The sequence below is a fragment of the Podarcis erhardii genome (assembly GCF_964252035.2).
Source record: "Podarcis erhardii genome assembly, chromosome: 3".
In the NCBI taxonomy this organism is placed as follows: Eukaryota; Metazoa; Chordata; class Lepidosauria; order Squamata; family Lacertidae; genus Podarcis; species Podarcis erhardii.
Window position 1 is genome coordinate 64,290,414 of NC_138507.1, and position 24,900 is coordinate 64,315,313.

Consider the following 24,900-nt stretch of genomic DNA (forward strand, 5'->3'; position numbering starts at 1 on the left):
AGTAGGTTTGGAATTATGTTGCACCTGGTTCAGTGATATGACTGCTCTGAAATTATGAATTATGAAAACCCCATAGTCAATTGTCAACCATTAAATTGATGTTTATAATATTTTGTTTATTATAATCCACACGTTCATAAAAATATATCAAGGTGCGTTTACAACATAGAATAAAATCGGCAAAAAAGCATCCAATCCACTGACTGGTTAACAAGAGAACATTTTATATTGCAAAGGCCTCAAACAATATAGTTGAAGCATCTGAAAGAAGGAAGGGATGGTTCCTGCTGAAGCGCTTCTGGTAGGGAGTGCCACAAGGCAGCGCCTGCTGTACTAAAGGCTTGGTCCCTAGTGAAGGTCAACTGACGCTTGGGGATGCGGGGAACCACCAGAAGTGGTGTAATACATTTTTGGGCTTCAATCTTGCTTCCGTAGGCATAAGAGTTTACATGGAAATTGTGGCTGAGTGGGTTCTCATGAGAACTTGTAAGCTTCATTCTTTTAGAGACCACTTGCAGCCCTGTCCTAGACTTTTTTTAATGAAAAAAGCAGAACAAGCCTTCATGGCTGAAAGCACCACGTTACATCTAATATTCCACCTCTAGATGCTGTGCTCCTGATTTGGAATGTCACGTGGCAAATACATCAATATCCAACCAAGGTAGCAGATTTTTAACATTGGATACATTTTTGAAGATACCTAACCATATTTTGGATCTTTTGTCCATCATCAGTTGATTTGTTTTAACAAAAATCTGCTGTCCACAACTCTTTAACATCATTTTACCCAATAAATATGAATCAGATTTAGAATTACGTTAGCTGTGATTGCTATTAAAGAGTAACCACCAGCAGGCTAGCAACAAGATTGATTATCCCATTTAATCTGAATAATGTGTTAAGCTGATTTGGGGGAGGGAACTCTGTTGGGCAATTAATTCCGTACTGTGAACAGTGGTTTTAAGGAATGAAACAATTATTTTAATAACTGGACTTGTGATTTGAACTGTTGCGGCTTTCCCTCCTTGGATATGAACACTTTGGCTGGTTGGGGCACCTTTAGAGTGCTAGTACTCAGTTCTGGGTACTAAATTTTAAGAAGTACCTGGACAAACTGGAATAAATCCCTGTGGGAACACTCAGAATAATGGGGGGTCTGGAAGCTATGTCTTAGTTGAAAGAGTTTAATATGTTGATCGTGGAGAAGAGAATCATAGAACTACAGAATTGTAAAGTTGGAAAGAATCCCAAGGGTCATCTAGTCCAGCCCCCTGCAGTGCAGGAATCACAGCTTAAGAATCCCTGGCAGATGCCTCCCCCCCCCCTGTTTAAAAACCTCCAAGGAAGATTAAGGAGAGACATTACAGTGGTCTTCAAATACCTAAAGCGCTGTCATGCGTAAGATGAAGCTGACTTGTTCCTGGTGCACCAGATGGCAGGACTTAAACCACTGGCTGCAAATTGCAGGGATGCAAATATAAGACACACGCAGGATTGATGTGAGTAGACTAATTCACCTGTTGCTAGTGACTGGAACAGAGCCATTTCGAGCTTCCTGTACATTCTCGGAACTATAGAATTAAGAATTTATAAGGAGAGGGACAAATTGATGTTAAGCTGCAGGAAACAAATGATAAAAGCCTCAGCTTCTGGTAGACACTGCATTCCTGTAATGCAAAGAAAACGTGTGGTGTTCCTCTAGGTCCTCTCTTGAAAGTCCAAAAAACACTTTAAACTCTCCTGAACCATTACAGTGCTTCCTATGAGTTACTGGTCAGAGTCTGCTCTTAGTTCAATTTAGGGGGAGCATCCAAAGTCTTTCCTTCTGCACAACTCTTGTTGGCTTTAACTTTCCTGGGATGTCAGCCAGTTCAGGAAGAGACCAAGTGATCCGGGCCAAACACAGAACCACTATGAGTTGAACTGACGGGAGGAGAAGATGTCATCTATGTCCTGCCAAATCAAGATACATAAACACTGTGCTTTGCTCTCTTAGTTTCTCCTTTTATTGGTAAAAGAACGAAAATGCTGGTTTTCACATTCTGCTTTTCAAACAAGAGCATTTTTCTGTATCGTTTTTGGTTTCATTTCTTTATATCTAGTCTTCATTATTAGTGTTGTACTGCTGAAAGATGTATATAAAAAAAAATCATGCTGTTGTGGTTTATTACAAATACCTATTGATTTGGCACTATTTTGGGTTCTTTTTAGACCTAAGCAGGTTAAAAGGTTGGCAGGTTACAAATGATGTGGTGGGAGGGGGGAAACTCTTAAAGGAATTAGGCAGAAGGCTAGTTCATGTGGTCAGGACTTTTCTCCATATCCCAACAAACCTTGGGGATACAAATGCGTGAAGAATGTTATGTGTGACTTTGCAGATATTTTGGCTTCAGTTTCCATTTTGACTGCAATTCTGACTATTCCAGTTACATCCAGCCTACAAAAGCTTAATTAGGGTTGCCGTACATCTGGGATTTCCTGGACATATCCAGAATACTGCATTTTGCAAAAAAGAAGAAAAAAAAGAAGAGTTCAACTAAGAAAAGCTCAACAACTTTTCTGTCCGGATTTTCACTGCTTGAAATATTGCAACCCCAGCTTAATCCAGAATACATTTATTAGGGTTGGTCTTAAGTGGGATTTAAGTTCTATTGACAAAACCCTTAATCTTTAAGGGTTGTACAAGGTGGCACAAGACTTGTTATTATTGTTAGAAGAGACATGGCCACCTCTCTGGGCATCAAGCCATAGTTGTGTCCTTGGATCACATGTTACATTATTCATGTGAATGTGTCTCCTGAAACAGTCAGGAGGGCATGTTGCATACAGAAAGGTTTATCTTGGCAGTTAAGCAACGTTTCCAGATTTCACAAGGAATATTGTGGGGGAGGGGTGAGCAAGTAGGAGAGAAAATCAGCAAGGGAGGGAATATATATATACATATATATATTTATATATATATATATATATATATACACACATACATATGTATATGTATATATATATATGAAGAAAAATAATCCATGTGTACTGAAGATATAAAGCATAAAAATTAATCCTGTGAAATCATTTCTGAACTCTGAAAGAGCAAACACTGCTATGGTAAAATGTGTTGGTTTTTTCAGTGAACTATTTCAGGGTTAAAAATCATAATATTTAACAGAATGTGTGTGTGTGTGTTGAGACCCCATCTTTATATCATAAACCCAAGAAAGATGAGAGGATCTTCTCTACCCACCTTCTCAATATTACGGCAGAAATCAGGGTTCATTTGCAAGCACTGCTACCTACATTTTTAATCTCTTCTCTAGCAGGAGGCCTAATTAACATTTTTCAGCATTGGCAGCCCCATCTGGAAACTACTATTCAACCACCCACATTAATACTCAACCTTTTCCCTTTCCTTTAATTAAAATGCTGTCAGAACACTTAGCTCAAAGAACTTCCTGAAGTTAACAGTTGTATAGCGAGGTGAAGAAAAATGCATGGAAGCCAGTAGTGCTGATCTGCTCTTGAAGTACAGTACAGCCTTATCTTTTGTATAACTCTACCCATTACAAGTTAGCTATATTTCTTTTTCCTCTTCAGTCCCAGAAAACAAAATGGGCAAGGGGGTTCTCTGCAACTTGTATATAGCAATGCTTTCTCTAATAAAACTCTGTAGGGGTTTGTTCTGGAGATAGGAACAAAAATATAATTTAAACTGGGATGCTCTGTGAGAAACTATGTGGCTGTGTTCGCACATAATGGTAAGTGACTCTTGAGCTTTTGCTCTCCCCACTATCTCTTCCATAACCCCAAGGAAGAGTTTAGAAGCTTTCACTTCTATGTTAGACTATTTTGAGTCATTTACGACCCTTCATCCAAGGATCACAGGGTGGTTTACAATATTGCAGTTTGTCATAATGTCTCAACCATAGCTGTCAACTTACAGATTTGAAAATAAGGGACCAGTAGCCTTGAAAATAAGGGACCAGCAGCCAAAATAAGGGACCTGCAGCCTCACCTGTTCCAGGCACTCCAGTCTTCCTGTCCTCCTGCAGTCTGGTCAAACTCATGCTGGGTAGCTTCGAGAACACTGTCCAACCAACTTTGTAACCAGAGGTTCAACTGAATAGAATCTGAATCACATGCACCACAAGGCCTATGCAGCCTCAACTTAAGATGGCTCCTCGGCCTGGCTTTGCACTGCAAAGTTTGCAGCTGCACGTGCAACAAAATGGCATCCAGCATTCAAAAAACCCCTCAGCTTGCATTAACTAGCCACACACAAGGCATGCAAGCTCCACCCCCCAGTCGTTCTTAGACTTCTTATTGGGTGAGTAACGCAGCCAAGCAACACAGTTGGATCCTCCCTCCTCCCTGGCTGGCAGGGAGGGAGGGAGAGGAGCTGCTTCCTTTGAAATTTAAGTGACATCATTTAAGGGACATTTAAGGGACATCCATCAATAAGGGACAGCAGTGGGACATGGCGCTAGAATAAGGGACTGTCCCTTCAAATAAGGGACACTTGACAGCCATGGTCTCAACCTGGATGTCTCAGCAATAGTTAATTGAAACTGAGTCAACTTCAAAACCTAAGTTTATGAAGCTGTTTTGTTTCCAAAGCTAAATCACCTCCATTGAGCATTAATAAAAAATGGAAGCAGAAGCTTCCAGTCTCCTTGTAGCCACACCAGAGGTGGAGTTAGGCTGGGAGGCACATGAGCCTGAGGCTCACTTCACCTTATCCTTGCATCCCTGGCCTAGTGACTAAACCATAGTTTAGCACTACAGTGGTACCTCTGGTTAAGAACTTAATTCGTTCTGGAGGTCCGTTCTTAACCTGAAACTGTTCTTAACCTGAGGTACCACTTTAGCTAATGCGGCCTCCCACTGCTGCCACGCAATTTCTGTTCTCATCCTGAGGTAAAGTTCTCAACCCAAGGTACTACTTCTGAGTTAGCGGAGTCTGTAACCCGAAGCGTTTGTAACCCGAAGCGTTTGTAACCCGAGGTACCATTGTGTATGCAAACTAAGACTATGAGTTGTTCTTGTTGCTGAACTGGAACAGTATGAAGCTCTGAATATGTTGATTAAGCTGCATTAGGGTTGATGCAAAATGCACATTCCTGACTTTATTACTATAAATCAAGTGATGAATTGCATTTGTGAATGAGCCACCACAGAGAGAACTTTCATATTTTATCACAGAGTTTGATCCAGCCCACTGCCAGTGCAGTTGCCTGCATGTGGAATGACCCATATAGGCATAACAGAACCCTGTGTTTCGCTGCTTTTCCTGAGGTGCATGGACATTCCATGGACCAGGCCGTGACAAGGAATGGGAGGACAGGGATATGGGATGGGAAGACTGCATTGAGACATAGGTATATGTTAAAGTAAGTGTAGAGAAATCAGGTGAAATGAATATATGAACCAGGCCTTGGGCACCATGAATTAATATTTCATTAGGGCCTGGTGAGACTGCCTGTGAAATAACAGCATAATAAAACAAAATGATCTGAAGGTTTAACAAACTTGTGACCCTCTGATACTAGTTGGAGAGATGTGTGTAGATAGGTGGAGAGCAAATGTGGCTGATAACAGGTTCAGTTCCAATGTACCTATGTAGGAAGTTGCTAAACAATGTGTAGTCCTTCCTGCATTGCTCTTGTGTCTGTCTCTTAGCTGCTGCTCCTTCTGGCCTCTGCTGCTGTGTTGTGCCCCTGCTTTTCTCCCTTCTCTGTTCTCAGCTGGACATTCTGTGCTCTATCCTGTTTGTCAAGTGTGGTGCATATTAGAAGTGCTATATAAACAAATGATAAAATAATAACTATAGATATTCCTGGCCTCTGCAGCTTATCACTGACCTATGCTTGTCATTCCTTCATCAAAACTGTTATCTGCATACATAGCTATTAGGCTGCTTTTGTGAGAAGCTGAATAGCATTGTCTGGTGAAAAATAATGACAATATGCACAGGATGGATTGCCTAAAAATATCCTGTGTAACAGTACAGCAGTAAAGAGGATGTCTGAGTCATGAGGGTTCTAGAGAAGGAAGGAGAGCGTTTTTTTTTAAAACGATGAGGTCTAAAGAGCAAAGGGGCTTGTGCTCTTTACATTACCTAAGTGTACTGATCACAGACAATAAAAATGATAGCATTCCTTAGTCACTTGTAGTCCATGTAATAAAAGTTAATTGTAGATTCTGTAGGTACAACTCAGAGAAAATCAAGCACACTTCAGTGCTTTTGAATCCTGGATTGCTTTTAGGGAACAACTGAAATCTGGAAAAAGTTAAATTATGCTAAACTTGGAAATAGATATTTTTCGTAGGATCTACAAGTGCTTTTAATGACAGCCATGTTACTTTGAACTTGTATCTACATTTTGTAGTTATATTGTCCATCCTCCATGTTTGACATTTCTTTGTGTGCCTCACATGTCATATTTGTTTGTTGCTTTTTAATGGGCTCACCATAAAAGTGGGGCAGTAGACAATGTGGCACTTGTGGCACTTTGGAGCAGCATGTGGTACCTGGAGTACTAAGAATAGCAGCTTTGATTTGAATATTAATTATGTTAGACCTTGCTGTTTACAACATAATGCTGAAAGTTTGATGTTAGCATATCTGGAAGGCTGCTTGGGTTCTGGATTTATTCAGAGTGCTGGTTCAGCATTTGCCGTTATCTTTTACAGTTCTGAACTAGAATGTACTTACAAATATTTTGTGATACTTAATCACATTTTCATTGTTAGGTATGTCTGAAGTTATTTAGAATGTGTTAAATGTATATTGCCACATACTGTGAAGTGGCTGCTATTTTTCTCCTCATTATTTTGCATGTTTTAAAAAATGACTGTTGTTCTACAGGTTTTGGTAACCTAACATGCTGCTTGCTGGTTTGTTTGTTTTTATATATATAGTTGATGGGATAGACAAGACATCAATTGCAAACTCAGATGGGCCAAACCCAGCATCCCGAAGTCCTTCTTTCAAGAGGAAAGGCAAACTTTCTACTATTGGCAAAATCTTCAAACCATGGAAGTGGCGGAAGAAGAAGACCAGTGAAAAATTTAAAGAAACATCAGCAGGTATCACTTTGGGCAGTGGCAGAGGTTACTTGGTGGTGACTGGGAAAGGTTATTGTTGATTAGTTGCATTATTCCATACCAATTCAAAATAAGATTGTGTGACTTGTTCTGTGCATATTATGTAACTTTTTTTCTGCTTGCTGTCAGCCCCAGCCTATGGTGTCTTTAAGACAATTTGTTCTAGTCCCTTGCCAATTTCTGTCTGTCACCATTGTCTTAATAACCTGTTAACCTTCCATTCCTCTTCTTGGCCTCTTCCACCTACTCATCTTTCTCCCTCATGGACTAAATTCCTTCTCAGACACACTGAACCAGTTAAGAATTGTTCTGATGTCTAATAGATTTGGACCAAAAAAAAAACCCCATGTTGATTAATTGCTTATTTTATTTATTTATTTGCTGCATTTATATCCCGCCTTTCCTCCAAAGAGCCTAAGGTGGTATACATGGTTTCCCACCTTCCACTTGAGTCCTCGCAGCAACCCCATGATGTAGGTTAGAGCTAAGAGACAGTGACTGGTCCAACGTCACCAAGTGAGCTTCGTGGCCAAGTAGGGATTTGCATGCTGGTCTCTGTTAGATGTATTGACCCCAAAAGAAAGAACTGTTTCTTTAGCTCTATATGTCACATGTCTCAAATATTTCTGTGACCACAGTTCCATATGGAACAGCTAGTAATCTCCCTTTTCTATCCCTGCAGTGCTTCAACTCTGCCACCCTGTTCCTCATTTCAAGGTCTTTTGACTCTAATTGTTTCTGGTTTCATACCTTTACTCCTTTCAGAAGCTAGATCTGAAAAGCATGCTGCACATTAAAAAGAGAAGAGAGACTGCACCAGACATTTTTAGATATGGCACCTTGTCTGTAGAATGACCTCTTGGCATTCTCTTTCCCCTCACAAGCTTTTAATTTTCAGGCATTTTATCTTGGCCAGCTTATCCTATGTAATTTTATTGTTTTGGTATTTTAATTGGCCTGTGCCCCACCAAAGATAGATCAGCTATATCTTCTGCAGCCTATGCATTATTCCATACCAATTCAAAAGAAGATTGTGTGACTGATTGTTCTGTGCATATTATGTAACTTTTTTCTGCTTGCTGTCAGTCCCAGCCTATGGTCTCTTTAAGACAATTTGTTCTAGTCCCTTGCCAATTTCTGTCTGTCACCATTGTCTTAATAACCTGTTAACCTTCCATTCCTCTTCTTGGCCTCTTCCACCCACCCATCTTTCTCGCTCATGGACTAAATTTCTTCCCAGACACACTGAAGCAGTTAAGAATTGTTCTGATGTCTAATAGATTTGGACAAAAAAAAGAGAGAGAAGATCAGGCAGTGTGGTGATATAACAAAGGAGACATAATTAAAATGTACCTGATCACAGTGGTATTTTTTTTTTTTTACAACATGGGAAATTTTAATAGTAAAACAACTTATGTTTTGTAGTTCTTGCCAAACTGTAAATCACATTAAAAGCATCTCACAGCACCTGGAAACACCCCTGTAAGGTACGCAGGCATTAATTCTCTCTTTTTACAGTTATATGGAATGTGGACATCCAGTCTGTTTTTCCAAATGTCACCTTCAAAAAGTACTTTTCATTTTTCTGGTCTATTAGAGCAGAACTAGATTCAGAAAGCACTGCTTACAATAGGTTGCTTCTGTGCCTGGTGTGATGTATTTAAGTCTTGGAACATAAACATGTAAGCAGGAACATTCCCAAGAAAACATTTGCAGACTTATTTTCCTGGAACCTGTTGTTTACTTTTGTAGGATTTCTTAAAAGCAAGCTTATATATATGTAGTTGGATATGGGTCCCTAATCATCAGCGGAAAGCCCAATTGAAATAAAAGCATCCTGAGCATAACGCCCTTAGAGACAAAGGGTAGGATCCTGATACTGTGCAGTACCTTACCTCTGTGGCTCAACTGGCATTCATTTGCATTTAGTTATGTTTTGTACTTGGACAAGGGAGATCATATTTGTTGTGTGCTTGTGCCCTATTATTTTACCAGTTATGCTTATGCATGTAACATTGCTCTAATGGGGTCCCCCTTGGGGAGCAGTTTTGAGAGGAAAACTTTTAAGCACTCTTTCCCATTGTTCTTTCACTTCAGATAGGGGACTGCCAAAGCTTATTTTGCTTATTAGTTTGTTTTGCTTTTTTAAAATAACAAGGGGGGGGGGACTCAGGGGAATGCAACATGCAGCTACGTGTAGTGGTCTGGCCCTCAGCCAGAGTACTTGGGCAGGGGTGGGAATCTGATTGTTTTGTATTAGGCCTGTGAAAAACAGCATGTATTGAAAGGTGCAGTCTTGGATGGAAGGCTCAGTTTTCTTACAAAAATATATTGGAAGGTGATCATACTGTGCCAGCAGCTGAATAAATCTATGTAAACAGCACATGATACGAGCAGTTAAAATTATGGAGGATTCCTTATGGAAATAACTTGTACTGATGTGGGAATGATGAATGGATTCCCCCCCCCCCCTTTGGTAACATGTTTTCCATGTAGATCTTGAATCTGTGCTGCCAAGCCGCTCGCTTTGCAAAGCTGAGCAAACACAGTTTCGTCATCCTAAAAAACAAACTTTAGGAAGGATCTTATCAGTTTCTGCTTTCGGAAGAGGAAGAGATTTCAGTAGTTTATCGGCTAGAGTGAAAAGATCCTCCTTTGAATATCCATAGGGAAAGTGGAGGGTTGCATCAAATGCTATAATCCCAGAGGGGAAGTTCGAATCTAAATGAAGAATCTGCAGGTCTACCTTTGAGAAGCAAAAATATCTGGATGTATTTCAGAATGTTGGATTAGTGCATTTTAAAAAATAAGAATGGCATGATTAAGAGAGCCTGAGGATTTAACAGCTGCTGAATAGCATGGTTGGGGACTCTTAAAGTAAAAGTGAAGAATTAATCATACATTTATATATTTATTTATATCCACATTTTACTCCAAGGAGCTCATGGTGGTTCTTCCTCTCTCCCCTCCCAATTAATCTCAACAACAACTTGTGAAGTAGGTTAGTCTAAGAGGCAGGTAGTGGCCCAACATCACCAAGTGGGGATTTGAACCCAGGTCCCACGGGTCCCAGTCCAGCCCTCTAAGCACCATACCACACTGGCTCTCTGTTGAGCACATAGGGCAAATGTTTACTTGAGCAGACATATAAATGCCAGCCAGAGCTGTCAGATAGAAAGAAGGGGTCTTCTTGAACTGTGGGATTGCAGGAGAACTGAAATGTTCTGATGAAAGAGACCACCTTTTTTAAAATGGTGTATATGTCTGTTGTAAAGAGATGCTTATCCTTAGGAAAGGCCCATGCGGTGTGTTATATTTATACAGTTGTGCATTCAAGTCCCCCCCATCCCGTTTTTCAAAAGACTTCCCATCTTTAACAACACCTTCTATGTGAGCTGAGCTACCACCTTGACACATCCGCACTCTAGCTTCCCAACTCTATGAACACAAGTATATTTCACAAAGATACAATCCCTGTTGTGTACAAATACTTTGGTCATAGTAACTTCACATACAAATAGCAAGGCATGCCTTCTGTATTCAGTTCCATAACTTTCCCAGAAGTAATTCCATTTTCTCCCAGTGCTTTTTAAACAATTAACTCAGATGAAAAATCTTGAAGAACTCTGAACTTCTAAAATGACATTTATTTAAAATGCAACAGAATGATATTCTGTAGCTGTCTTGATTCTGAAATGAAGCAGATGGTCTCAGTGTGTGTTGTTGAAGCGTTTGATTTTATGTTTCTTAATTTAAGTTTTAATAGCAAAACAGTAAATCACTGTTTCTTACAGAAATGTGTCTGCATAACTTTTAAAAAGATAAGATGGAACACTTTGGCAAATTATCAAGCACTAAATCTCTCCAATATTATTTGACCTTTGCCTACGCTGTCTCATTTACTCTGCTTCAGATTCCATCTATTTTATATAATCAAAATACAAGTATGCCTTAATAAATGCAAAGTGCCTGGTATTTAGACAGCTTCCTTGCTGTACTTTTTGTTCCTTATGCATAGCTCAGATTTGGTGCCATACCATTAATAAATCTAATGCTTCTACTCTTGTTCATGGAGAATTTAAATTGATGGGTGGCTGCTGCTGTGATACAGTGGGAAGGAGGAAATGAGCACAGTTCAGCTGTGGTGTTTTGACTATAACACTGCCAGCAAGAGACATTAATTAGCTGAAGCAAAATATTCTATTAATAATATAAAAAACCCAAGTATAATTACAGCAGCATCATCTTTATTCATCTTTATTAATCTTACGTGGAAAAACTTCAGACAGAAAAACCATGCTCCTTACTTCCCCCTAGAATCTTCTGCTCAAAGTGACATTTCACATCACTTCAGGATAAAGTGAACTCTGCTGCATCCCTCACAGAATCCATCGAAAGTGTTTTGTGCTACAAAGGTCACCTAAGGCAGATGGACTTTGTGGCTCTCTTTCTGCCAGCTGTGCCTAGAACTCCCATCTTCTATAGAGCACTCTCTCTCATCTTCCAGAGCCCATCTTTTCCCTGAGACACGTGGATTAATCCCATAATCTTTACTGTAATCAAGTTTCAGGTGTAAGTAAATCTACATGCTCACATTTCCTTCCTACATTTTCTCTTTCCTTCTCTTCCTTCTGTGGTAGGCCATACATTTCTTGAGAGCAAGTACCTGTCTTTTTGTTTATGGAATAATCTTGAGTGCTATGCGTGCTAATGGGGGTGAATTATAATGTGTGAGACAAGACAAGACTGTCTTGTCTGTGAGGTGTAATTCAGATGTTTAAATTACCATATCTATCCCCTGTAACATTTTGCTTTAAAGAAGCCACAATTAGACTGAAGCATGAGTGTAATGAGTGAGGTGTATAAATGTTTTAAGTCATCAGAAACTGAGGAAGTAGAATTTAAGATTAGATGCCCAAAAGTAACATTTTAGAGCTTGATATGAACAATTTGTGCTGAGAGTATTTTGCAGGAACTTGTCTCAAGTGGCCATAGGTCAGTGGAAGAGCATGTGGTTTGAAGCAGACATTCCCAGGTTCAAGCCACTGGGATTACACAACTGAAGGGAAGCACACTTTGATCTCTGCCATCGCCATCTGAACAAGGGCCACTGGGAGACCGCACCCTCTGTAGTATCACCCTCTGTAGTATCAACTTTCTAACTATACAAAGACTAAAGTTTCTCTATCCATTAGCTAGAGAAGAAGCAGCTGCAAAGAGCTTGCTCCCCCCCCCCCCGATTTGCTAGAAAGATCATACTGTTCCAACTTCCTGAATTTGCTTGCTTTCCCTCTTCACTCTCCATTCCATTTTCTTTTTTGCATCATGTCTGTTAGTCCCTGCTTGCCGGCTACAAGCTGTCTTATCTTTTATTAAAATATCTGTACAGCGTTTAGAAAAATGTTAGGCACTCTATAAGTGTTAAAATAAAAATAGCAGCAGAGTTGGGAATATTTTTGCTGAGAGAAACTTTAGAGAGCTATCATTCTTCAAACTAGACAAACTCAGAGCTCAGAGCAGCCAATGGTCTGACTCAGAATAATGTCTTAAGATGGCGATAAATACATATTAGTTGCCCTACACATTTCAGTAAATCTCCTTTAGGGTCTTTCTGTAACAGGCAGATGACTGACATATGTACAGTACCTTTGTAACAAACACTCCGAAACTATAGTGTTCCTATCGATACATACAAATATATTTATAAATATTCCAAACATTTTCTGGGCGAATATATATAACCAATATACAAGTTACAAAAATGTGCACAAAAATATTATTTATTAACTTAGTCATAAAAACATGCAACACTTTAGAAACTTCAGCACATGAATGCCTACAGCTATTCAAAAGCAGATACACTTGCACAGATATCTGGACAATATATTCTTCCATAATTCAAATGCAGTAATATGGGTATCTTACCAAAATTACAAATTACATAGTCTTTTGGCAAACATAACAGAAAGATCTAGGGCATCAGAAAGTTTTCCAATGCAAATTCAGTCCCGTCCCCATCCCCAATGTGAATTACCCTAATTTCCAGGAAATTTTTGAACTCAGAATTTTCTGGCAAACTCATTTCCCTCCCCCACCAAATAGAGGGGGTTGTCAGCAATGGGATGTCCCGGGCTGGCAGTGGTCCTTATTAAGACACTACCTTCCAAGCGGATGATTAGCCCTGCCAGATTAGAGCAGCAGTATCAGAGCAGCATGAAGGTGGTTCAAGCCCTGGTGTTCAGAAAAAGCGAAAAATGGGGTGAGGAGGGTTGCTTAGAAACCCAATGAATACAGGACAATAAAGCACCCCAAAATGATGATTAAGGAATTCAACACCTTTTATCTAGCAGCTTAAGAAAATACAGTTGCATATGGAGGTGCTGCAATATGTTATCTGACTACGTATATTCATGAATAAGCTTCTCTACAAAGTAGGAAAACTGACTTGTCTCACTGACTTCCTAAGATCAAACATGATCATAAACATTTTGCATTTATTTCTTTTGTTATATATGTATATTTCTATAAAGAAGTATGTGATTGGAAAAGAGGATGTGAAAACAAAACCTAGGGTGCATCTGTATATTAGAAGAGAATGTCGCCTATAAAGCTGAAGTACATTATATCTGTTGAACTGCAATATTTTCCATGATTTTTTAAGTACCGTATTTTTTGCCGCATAGGACGCACCGGCCCATAGGACGCACCAAGTTTTTTGGGGGGGAAATAAAGGGGGAAAAAAATTATTTCCCCCCAGGTGCTTGTGGGCCGGCAGCGGGGAGAAGTGCTCTTCTCCCCGCCACCCACCTGCAGACCAGGTCCGGGGACAGCGGGAAGACGCGCTGCGCCTCCCAGCTGTCCCCGGAGCTTGCGCAAGCCTTGCGGACACGGTGGGAGGTCCTGCTGGGCGCGCAAGGCTTGCGGACACTCGCCCGAAGCATGGGGAGCCCTCCGGAGGGCTCCGCATGCTTCGGGCGGCAGGCTGCGGCCCCAAGCCTCGTGCGCCCGGCAGGACCTCCCACCGGGCACGCAACGCTTGCGGACACTTCGCCCGAAGCACGGGGAGCCCTCAGGAGGGCTCCCCGTGCTTCGGGCGGCAGGCTGCGGCCCCAAGCCTTGCGCGCCCGGCAGGACCTCCCACCGGGTGCAAGGCTTGCGGACACTCGCCGGGGCTGCAGGCTGCTGCCCGCAAGCCTTGTGAGCCCGCAGGAACTCCCGCTGGGCTTGCAAGGCTTGCGGATAGCTTCCTGAAGCCTGGAGAGCGAGAGGGGTTGGTGAGCACCGATGCCTCTCGCCCTCCAGGCTTCAGCGAAAGCCTGCATTCGCCCCATAGGATACACACACATTTCCCCTTCATTTTTGGAGGGGTAAAAGTGCGTCCTATGGGGTGAAAAATACGGAAATAATTTTTATTGATTTTTGCAAAACAAGCCATATTTTGTGAATGCAATAATAAAGAAAAGGCTATTTTGTGCTTTTAAAGTATTGCCTGTGACTTAATACATTTATAACTGAAAACATCTGCAACTGAATATATTTATACATCTATTTTTGAGGGGGCTTCTTTTTTCCAAAGAGGCAGGCGGCATCATGCAAGTGACCTGCTGCTTTGCACAAAGTTCTTTGGATCAAGGCCATTGTGTTTAAAGGTGGGATGGGGAAGCTTTGGCCCTCCAGATTTTGTTTGAACATCTGGACAGTCACAGGTTCTCCATTCCTGATTTAAAGAATATTTAATACTTTGCAAAAACTAAAAACAGCAGGTCTCTATCCAATTGGCTCACACTGAAACCAGGCAGAGGCAAAGGAAGAGAACATGTTGGTGGTGAACAATATGTGACTGTGCAGAAGGAGTTGTAATTTGCTTAAGGCAGTGTGGAACGTTCTTAAATCTGCATGCTGCTAAAGTTGGTAATTACTACTTTGCCTTTAAAAAAATGAAGCAAAATATAGAAGGTAAAAATTAAGGAGGCAAAGCAAAAAGGATTGGTTTTTACAGGCTTTTTGAAATAAGAAAAGAGGCATATAGGATTTTAGCAGGAGGAACATTCCATGCATACAAAGAAGCTAAAGAAAAGGGAAGATGAAGAGAAACAGACCAAGCAAGAGACATGAAAAAATGATGACTTGTAGCAATAAGCAGGACAGATAGGATAGCTGTAGCTCCACAAGCCAAGTGTGCCTGCTCGGGGCCTGATACGGAAATATTCTGCTTGTTTAATTGCTTAATGTCTGTCTGGTTCACTGGTGTCCTGTTCTGAGTAAGGAGGAGATAGTGGCTTAAGGGAGCAGATAAATCTGAGCCATAGTTAAATCCCAAAAATGTTGCATTGTGAGGCAGATGATGAATACACAGAGATTGGAAGTGTGGATGGCAGGACTGATGGTAGAAATGGCAAGAGGAAGGGACTCCACCTGACCTAGCTTATAGATAACACTTGAGGAAAGTAAAATGCTTAATTCTCTCCCAGCAATGGGAGATGAAAGGGGGGAAGGATTAAACAAGTGGAAGAAGCAAACATTTTAAGGGTCACATTCAGAAGATAGACTTAACAATTACCGTATTTTTTGCTCTATAAGACTCACTTTTTCCCTCCTAAAAAGTAAGGGGAAATGTGTGTGCGTCTTATGGAGCGAATGCAGGCTGCACAGCTATCCCAGAAGCCAGAACTATCCCAGAAGCCAGCTATCCCAGAAGCCAGCTATCCCAGAAGCCAGCTATCCCAGAAGCCAGCAAGAGGGATCGCTGCTTTCGCTGCGCAGTGATCCCTCTTGCTGTTCTGGCTTCTGGGATTCAGAATATTTTTTTTCTTGTTTTCCTCCTCCAAAAACTAGGTGCAGATCTTGTGGTCTGGTGCGTCTTATGGAGCGAAAAATACAGTATATTTTTAAAGGACAGGGTATTAGCAAATGCTTCAGAAAGTCAGTATGAACAATTGGCAAGCCAGGGATGATATGCCACACTTAAATCCACTGGGTATTCTAGTTTCAAAGAATGAATTGTGGTTCTTTGGGATTCCATTATTGTGGTCTTAGATAGATGTGGTCTGTGAAGCATGGCTGCAGATCTGCCTTGGTTGACAATCAGGGACCTCTGATGTTCTGCAACTTAGGGATCTCTTGGATAATGTGCACTTTACTTGTGCAAGTATTGCATTGTATTCCATTGGAGCCACAGATGCTCAGAAGTACCAGTTTACCTTCAAGGATTATTTGTTTGTGTTTCTGCATCTTTCTGGCAGCAGAGATAAGTTTTATAAGCAAACAAAGCAGCTTATGGTATACTTCTTGGAAACTGCAAGATATGCGCGCACAGAAAGTTACATAGTAACTTGCATCAGCATCCAAGAAGTTATGGAAAGTCCCCTTGTACAGTAGCCAGTAAGACCTGGCCAAAACTGGAAGTCTTCAGACTGAAGGAAGCTGCCTGACACTAAGTAGGACTATTGGTCCATATTGCTCAGTTTTATGTATTCTGACAGAGCCAGTGGCCCTCTGGGATTTCAGACATGGTTCTCTCTGAGCCCTACCTGGAGATGCCTGGGATTGAACCTGGGACCTAGAAGCTTTTCCACCAAGTTATGGCTCTTCTCCAACCTGAACCACGTGAAGGAAGCTGAAAGGCAGCCATTATATACAGGTTGGAGACCCCACTTTGAAGGTCACTCTTTGTATTCATCATAGCATGTGCTCTCAGATGACTAGCCAGTGGTTTCTGTACAAGGGGATTTCCTGATATATCAGGCTGTAAGTTATGCAACATTTTGTGCACTCATGTTTCCAGGAACTATGACATGCATAGCTTTATATAAGAAGAGATACATTTTCCCACTTCCAGGGTGGTGTTTTACAAAGAATTCCTGTCAGCACTGGGATTTCCACTTGGGCAGCAGGACTTTCTCTATCTCTCCTGCCCCTGCTCTTTTATAGAGGCCTGGGGAAACCTGAGGGGCAGGAGAGGAGGGAAACATTCCATTACACAAGAACACAACATTCCATTACACTCGCCTTAGGGCTACACTGTATTTCATCCAAAACTTGGATGGGAAGAATGATTGCCTGTCATACAAAACAATGCCTTAACAGAGTATGTGTGACTGCACCATTACAAATTTGCATAATATATTTCTGTTCTGGAGGTTCATTGCTATTCTTGTTACTAATAAAAAAATGTAGCTGCACTTGTTAACAAAAGATCAAACAGCGTCGCCGACTTGTACAGTGCTCCTTTTCTTTCTAACAACAATATTTTGAAAAGCTATTGCTGAAGACAAAGGCTAAGGTCTTCGCTTTTGTTCTTTTTAATCTTTTTCTGGCTTTAAAAAAATATATATAATTGCTATAATTGATTTTCAGTGAATTAATGTCTACATTTTGTCTGTTTCTTTTTTGAAGTGCTGGAAAGAAAGATATCAACAAGGCAAAGCAGAGAGGAGTTGATAAGAAGGGGTGTCCTGAAGGAAATAACTGAACAAGGTGATGGCAATTAATATAGGCAGCTGCTAATAACTTTTGTATACCATTTAAATGATTAGCGTTATTTTTCTGTTGCTACTATCATTGTTTTGAAACTCTGTGACATGACTGATACAGCCTTTAGTATTATGGCAGGGACACATCCTTTCAAGCCAGACTCATAACCCGCTTGTGGTAAAACCCCTGGGTCCTCCATTATACGCACAAACCATAATTCAGTCTGTCATTTGTGTCTCATTGTTTGGGAAAGTGAACTGAATAGCAAGGTATATTCAGGAGAGAACATGGGAGTGTACTTGAATCCAAGTATTTGTGTCAGGTGGCTGGGCTGGGGTGGGGGAGTCTGCCATGCATCTAAGTATTGTTTTGTTGAGTCTAGATGCCAAGGGATGGAAGACATGCTTCAAAGACTGCTTGGCATGCCCAAAAGAGGGTGTCAAGTACTCACAATAAAACTGTTGATAACATAATAATGCTGCTACAGAAATCTATGGGGCGACCACACTTGAAATTCTGTGTATAGTTCTGGTTGCCACACCTCTCAAAAGATATAGAGCTGGAAGAGGTGCAGGAAAGAGCAACCAAAATGATCAAAGGGATGAAGCAACTCCTCTATGAGGCAATGTTACAACATGTTGGGGCCTTTTATTTTGGGGAAAGGTGTTGTGTGCACATTGCCTTTCTCAGGTTGACTAGGAAGGGCTAAATATTAGGTGATAATTAGTGTTCTGGTAATGTAAGTACAGTGGTACCTCGGGTTACAGACGCTTCAGGTTACAGACTCTCCTAACCCAGAAATAGTACCTCGGGTTAAGAACTTTGCTTCAGAATGAGAACAGAAATCGTGCAGCGGCAGCGGGAGGCCCCATTAGCTAAAGTGGTACCTCAGGTTAAGAACAGTTTCAGGTTAAGAACGGACCTCCGGAACGAATTAAGTTCTTAACCCGAGGTACCACTGTATTCTAGGCATTCAAGCGCTTGTTAATGTAGATTCCTTCCTCCCTTTCCAATATAGCTTCATCACATTTTATGTACATCAAGCGTGTGGCTCATTGCTGTATGCTGCAACCCTGTAAATGGGAAGCGCTTACATACATTGTCAGTGTAAGGCAATAACTTTGTTATCATTTATTTCAGATGGAGAGATAACAGTAAATTATGAAACCTCAAATGGCCACACGATAGTAATCACTGAAGATGCCATACAGGGAGAAAATGTCACAAAGACCGCAGAAGAGAATAGCTCCACATCAGCAAAAGCACCACCAGCTACAGAAGAGAGAAAAGATGGCAAAAAGGGTAATTTAAAATGCAACTCATCTGGATTGATTTTTCATTTTAAAAACATGAGTAGATGGTTTATGTGAACGGTTATACTGAAAATGACTCTGCCTATAGCAACAAGGAAGCCAATGTAGAGATAGGTTTTGCAGAAACAAGATGGCAGTTAATCTTTTTAAGTGGCATCTTTTCAATCAGAAATACAAATTTAAAATGGAACATAAAGTTGGTCCCGTTGGAAGTGGAGGAAAAGTTGGTAGGTGTGGAAGAGGAGCAGGTTTTTATTTGTTTTACCAGACATGAATGGAACCTTGTCTGTGGCTTAATGAGAGGCAATTAGAATTGCACGAGAAGGCCATTCACTGAATCTTGGCTTAACCTCCATCCCAAAGTTGTGAGGCTAACATTAGAGCAGGTGTAGTGTGGGGGGCTTGTGTACCACCCTGAGCTCCTTCAACGAAGGGCAGGATGTACATCATACAAAAGCATTTATATAGAATGGAACAGTTACAGACTACAAGATGATGGTGAACAAATATTAGTTCTATTTTAACAGAAGCTCACCACCACCACCAAAAGTTGATTTATGAACTTTTTCTACAAAGGAAAATACACAATGTTGTTGTTTAGTCGTTTAGTCGTGTCCGACTCTTTGTGACCCCATGGACCAGAGCACGCCAGGCACTTCTATCTACACAAATACACAATACCCTAATGGAAACATCTTTTTTTTTTAATGGGTGCCCTACTGTTCTATAGCTGGCACTACAAGTACTGTGCATTCCACCAGGTTGTTATTTGCTTTCTATGTGAGAAAATCAGTAAGAACATAAGAACAGCCATTCTGTATCAGGAAAAAAGTCCATCCTGCTTGGCACTCTGATTTTCCACAGTGGTTGACCAGAAGCCCACAAGCAGAAAGTGAAGATGCTAGCCATCTTGTGATGTTTGCCTCTATCAACTGGTATTCAGAGAAATACTGCTACTGGACATGGAGGCTGTATTTAGCTTACAATTTATTACAATTAATGGAACTTCGCTTCATGTAGTCTTGGGGCCAAATGACAAAGAAACATCAAAAACTCCTGGCATTTCTGATTGTAGTCTGACAGAAGACTGGAGGCTTCTATTTTGATTGGAGCAATGGGTTACCTGTATATTTTTCACAACAAAGCAAATTGATCATTCTGGAATGCTGTTAGTCTGATCAAAATTAGAGCCTCCCTTCTGCCAGTCATTTAACTCAATACAGAGAAATCAGGAGATCCAACCATGATGTCTTTCCATGGGCAAATGTTCTGCATTTTTGAGGGATAACTCCAGATACTTGAGAGATCCATCGGACAAGTAATACTCATGCAAAGAATTCCTAAATCTTGCAGAGGGAAAGAAGGCAGTGATTGCTTATTTACATGCATTGCTGCATCTAACTGTTTACCATGACTGGTGTATTTCATAGCTTCAAGCACTCCATAGCAGAAATAGAATATTTCTGGTAATCACAACATTGCTTTCTCAAATATAATAGTTATGAATAGTCAGTACCCATTTTCCATAAAAGCTAACTCAAACTGCTGTGATCAAAGATGGTTCACTTCTGAATACCAAATCCTGGTAAAAAATCTAGGGGAGAAAGTCATTGCTTCCATGCCCTGCTTATACCCCTCCTAGAGAAATTTGCTTGTTGCCATAGGTAACAGTGCGGGATTGTACTGAACTTTAGGTCTGACCCCTCAAGGCAGTTTTAAACATTTTTAACCATACATTTCCATGGATGAAGAAGCATGACAGATTTCTCTTTGACGGTGCATATTCAAGATAACTACAGACAACACTGTATCACCTCCCTGTTGTACCTGCAGTCAGGGTAACAGAAGGGGTGATTAATTTTTTTTCTATGCATGCTAATAGGTGCATCCTAATAAACATTGGTGATTTATGAATACAGGGAAAAAGTTTGGTGGCAATTCCAGATTAATTGATAAAGTATGTGATCGCGTACATATGTGCATTTATGAGGTCTTGTTGCTCATCTGTATCTTATCGTTATGAAGGAGCTCCTTGCAGTCTCACTGAAATGAATGAAGGCTGTGCCTGAAATCTTAAAAGGCAAATGCTGTGTGTTTGTCAAACAAACCTAGCAGCCTAATCCAGGATTCTTTCTAGCCATGTGAAATAAGAAACAAGTGCATTTCCTGCAAAAAAAAAGTTGCTAGCTACAAATAGAGCATATTCTCCTGAGAATACATTAAAAGACAAGTGACCTTTCACATGATATATGCATGAAGATGGGTGGTTTTTTTCACTTGGTCTATGTTGTAGCAAATAGGTTTATGTGCCCTTTGCCTGCTTGAGGTTTTTGAGTTTGTTTGTTTCAACCTTTTCTCTATAAATACAAAGTATTAAAACTACTCCTACGAAACCCGGGTCTGCATTGCTGCTCATGGTTCTTATGTGCTCACGATTATATTGATCTCGGCCCATATTCATCTCAGTAGGACTTAAATATACATAACTAGTGGTGGGATTGTATATCTGATTTCTTTTCATGTTCAGGAATGGGACTTTTAACAAGAGCAGAAATTGAGCAGAACTGTAATAATGAAATGCTGAATGCCTTGATGATTAGGCCATGGTAGACTGGTACACTGAGCACAGAAAGAGTTAAGAGTGTTTTTGGAAGCAAAGCTGTTCCTGATAAACAATTCTAGAAATGTTAAATGCTTCCGAAGTTTGTCGCCTTGCAGATGCTTTCTACATTTTGAGTATTGCTATTAGTAATAATGATGGGGTGTCAACCCTCCAAGAGGCATGTTTAGAAGGAGGTACTTCTCTTATACCAAAATAATAAGAACATGCTGACAGGTTTTCATCTGCTTGTATTTTGGGTAAATGATTATTGAGTGCGTGCTGTATAAGTGATCTTGCCCTAAATCTTTTATAAATCTGTCATCTGCTTTAAGAAATACCATGTTCTCAAAAGAAGAAGAAGAAATAAACACTAAAATTACCCAGCATGTATCAAGCAACACTGAGTATAAATGATTTCTGTCCTACACAGATGTTGTAATAGCTGAGCACATTCCATTTTACAATTGTAATTTGGCTTAGAACTGGTAGCAGAAGAGCTAGTTAATTTAGGGGGTTACCAGTGATAATGTGAGAGGGGAACTTGAGTCAGAAAGTAACAAAATTGGCATGATTCCATGCCATGCTTACATGCTTACATGCTACTAACTAGGTGAGCCAGCAGGGTTTTCTGGGTCCAGTCCACTGTATGTGGACTGGGCCCTCTGACCCACATGCAGAAAGGACACAGATTTGCATCAAATTTTCATATGCTTTGTCTAATATGTAAATTTTACAAGTGAAGCAGAGTCCAAAAAATAAATCAGCGGCCACACATATAATAAAATATCTGGCAGACAGAATGTGAACAAGTGAAGGTTTCCCTGTAAATGTATTTCTATACTACAAGAGGTTTAACTTGTTTAATTTCTGCCTTCCACACAGCTGTTAAATGCACAAGACACCTGCTTTCCTCAATGCTATCCCTAAACCAAATCCTAGACTGCAATCCTATACCCACTTACCTGGGAGTACTCCCCATTAAACACAAACTTACTTCTGAGTAGACATTCCTCATCTCTCAGGTTAATCAACAACCCATGGCCTTTAAACTAGGGGGACTGTTGCTTTTGTTTGTTAATATGGTATATATTTTTGTAGTTTTGCATTGCAAACTGCTCTGTGAGCCTGAGGTTGGATAGCTGAGTCGGTAGAGCATGAGAGTCTTAATCCCAGGGTTGTGGGTTTGAGCCCCACTTTGAGTAAAAGATTCCTGCATCACAGGGGGTTGGACTAGATGAGCCTCATGCTCCCTTCCAACTCTACGATTTTATGATTCTATGATCCTCAGAAGAAGGGCAGTATAGAAATCAAATTAATATTAATAAGTGAACTATACAGTGAATTATTAATGAGTGCCAGGACTTTAGCGCATGCAGGGAAAACTACCTAAGCCTCTGCAGAGCTTTTACATTTGCCTTTTTTTGGGGGGGGGATTCTTCAACATCCCCCTATACTTACTGTGTGTTGGTATTTGCAGAAAAGAGCTGCTAGGAACTACCTGATCTCAGACACACTCATCACAAGAATGAGGCATCCTGGTTTCTAGGGGAAAAGGAAGGGCAAACTGGAGATTCCAAGGACTAGTAGATGAAACAGAAGCTGGAAAAGTGTACTAAAGAGGAGGGGAGAACAAAGGCTCCTTAGGATCCTAGAGATTCCTGTTGCCCAGTATCAATTACAGCTGTTACTTCACTCATTGGCTACAAACATTGAAAGGCAGGAGCAGCAAGGCTGCCTCATCTCAATGAAGTCACTTAGAAGGGTACCTGCATATTTACTTCATAACTTACTTTCTAGGAGAGCTAGAGACCCTTGCTTTAAAAAAAATGAAAGTTCAGAGTCTGGGGTTCCTGCTAGCTGTGATCTTGTTATTTCAGTAACCCCTGTACCTGTCTCTTGGCAGCCCTGGTCACATGTGACACACACAACTGTATTTACTTGTCTCACATACTGTTGGTTTTTACATACTAATTATTTCTAATAATAACGCTGTTTATCTCTTGAGAATGGGGTAGAGATCCAAATATGGTCTGGTGAATTGGAATAAATTGAACTATGGTTGCTTGAGAAGTATCTCTGAAATGATTGTAATGACACTATCCTCCTTCAGTGGGAACTGAATTATTTTTTTAAAGCTGTTCCCTTGTTTCTGCATTTTGAGAGCCTCTCTGGGCCGCACGATGGACCTGGGAGATGTACTAGACAGACTTGATGTAATTTGGCTGCAATTCCTTTCTTTAAAAAAATAAATAAATCAGAAATGTTCCTGATTCTCAAGAGGTGGAGCAGTTTGAAGGGATGTGTTTGTTTGTTTGTTTGTTTGTTTGTTTGTTTGTTTGTTTGTTTGGCATCCTGCCAGTTGTCGTCTGTTTGTCAGTTGCTTTCTGTTCACTTTCTCATCCATAGAGAAACCTCTTCCTAAAGGTTCTGAAACATCGGCACCCCGTGCCCCACCACCGCCACCTCCTAAATCTAAGCCTAAAGCTAAAAAAGCAACCATGCCTCCAAAAAATGCTACTGCTGCTGCCACTGGCCATAAGACTAACGAAGTGCCACATGCTAAAAAAAAGGGCAAGGCTCCTGCCAAGCAGGCCTCTGCACCGCCTGCCAAGCCAACAAGCCGCGGTGCAAACCGAGAAGCTGGTGAGTAACACACGGGTTGGTCGTTCCGTAATGCATGCTGTGGGTATTAACATACGGGTGCCCAGCTTTGGATTTGTGGAGCTTACTGCTTGCTTTCAATGTCAGAAATACTAATACAGTGTGTGTCTTGTCAGTAGCTAACTCTTCACTGACTTTGTTTTCTAATGCACTCTACTGCTGAATAAATGCCACTGGCTATGCTTCCTTGCCACAGCCACTGGCATTAAAAGTACAGGGAGCAGCAACTTCCAGACATTAGCATGCATTCAGCTGAACAAGTGCTACAGCATCATAGAAACAGGCAGATGACAGTTGTTGGCTTTGCATCTGATGATAATAAGACTTGGGTGTTGTAATGCGTGGCTGGGCAACACACAGCCCAGTGTAGAGCAAACTTCGTGGTTATCATGCTCTGTTATTAAAATTTTGAAAATTGTTGGTTAGAATAAATGTACATTGCTAGCCCTCCTGGATAGCGAGGCTGATTTGAAAACAAAAGAACAAAAAACCAAAAGAAAACCCCCCAAAGGATTGGTCAGTATTGACAGCTAAACTAAGAATATATGATGAAGCTAAGGGTTGTGGGGTTAATGACTGCATATCGCCTTTATAATGACCACTACCAAAATGCCGTTGGTGGATATAGCTGTGTACACACGTAGCCTTTAAAATGCCCAGTGGTTGTTTTTCCAAAGTGTGCTTTTGTAAATAAAGGTATAGGTACTCCTGCCCGTACGGGCCAGTTGTGACCGACTCTGGGGTTGCGCGCCC

General features: G+C 40.8%; 1 protein-coding gene across 4 annotated transcripts in view; it reads left to right on the forward strand.

Annotated features, from left to right (window-relative positions):
• The window catches only part of PHACTR2 (phosphatase and actin regulator 2), a 91,868-nt gene that overhangs the window by 49,867 nt on the left and 17,101 nt on the right, over positions 1 to 24,900 (forward strand). For all 4 annotated transcript variants that reach the window (XM_081855294.1, XM_081855295.1, XM_081855296.1 and 1 more), the window contains 4 exons: positions 6,913 to 7,080; positions 17,494 to 17,574; positions 18,712 to 18,873; positions 23,893 to 24,129. In XM_081855294.1, the coding sequence (XP_081711420.1) occupies positions 6,913 to 7,080; positions 17,494 to 17,574; positions 18,712 to 18,873; positions 23,893 to 24,129 (648 nt within the window). The remainder of the gene's footprint in view (positions 1 to 6,912; positions 7,081 to 17,493; positions 17,575 to 18,711; positions 18,874 to 23,892; positions 24,130 to 24,900) is intronic.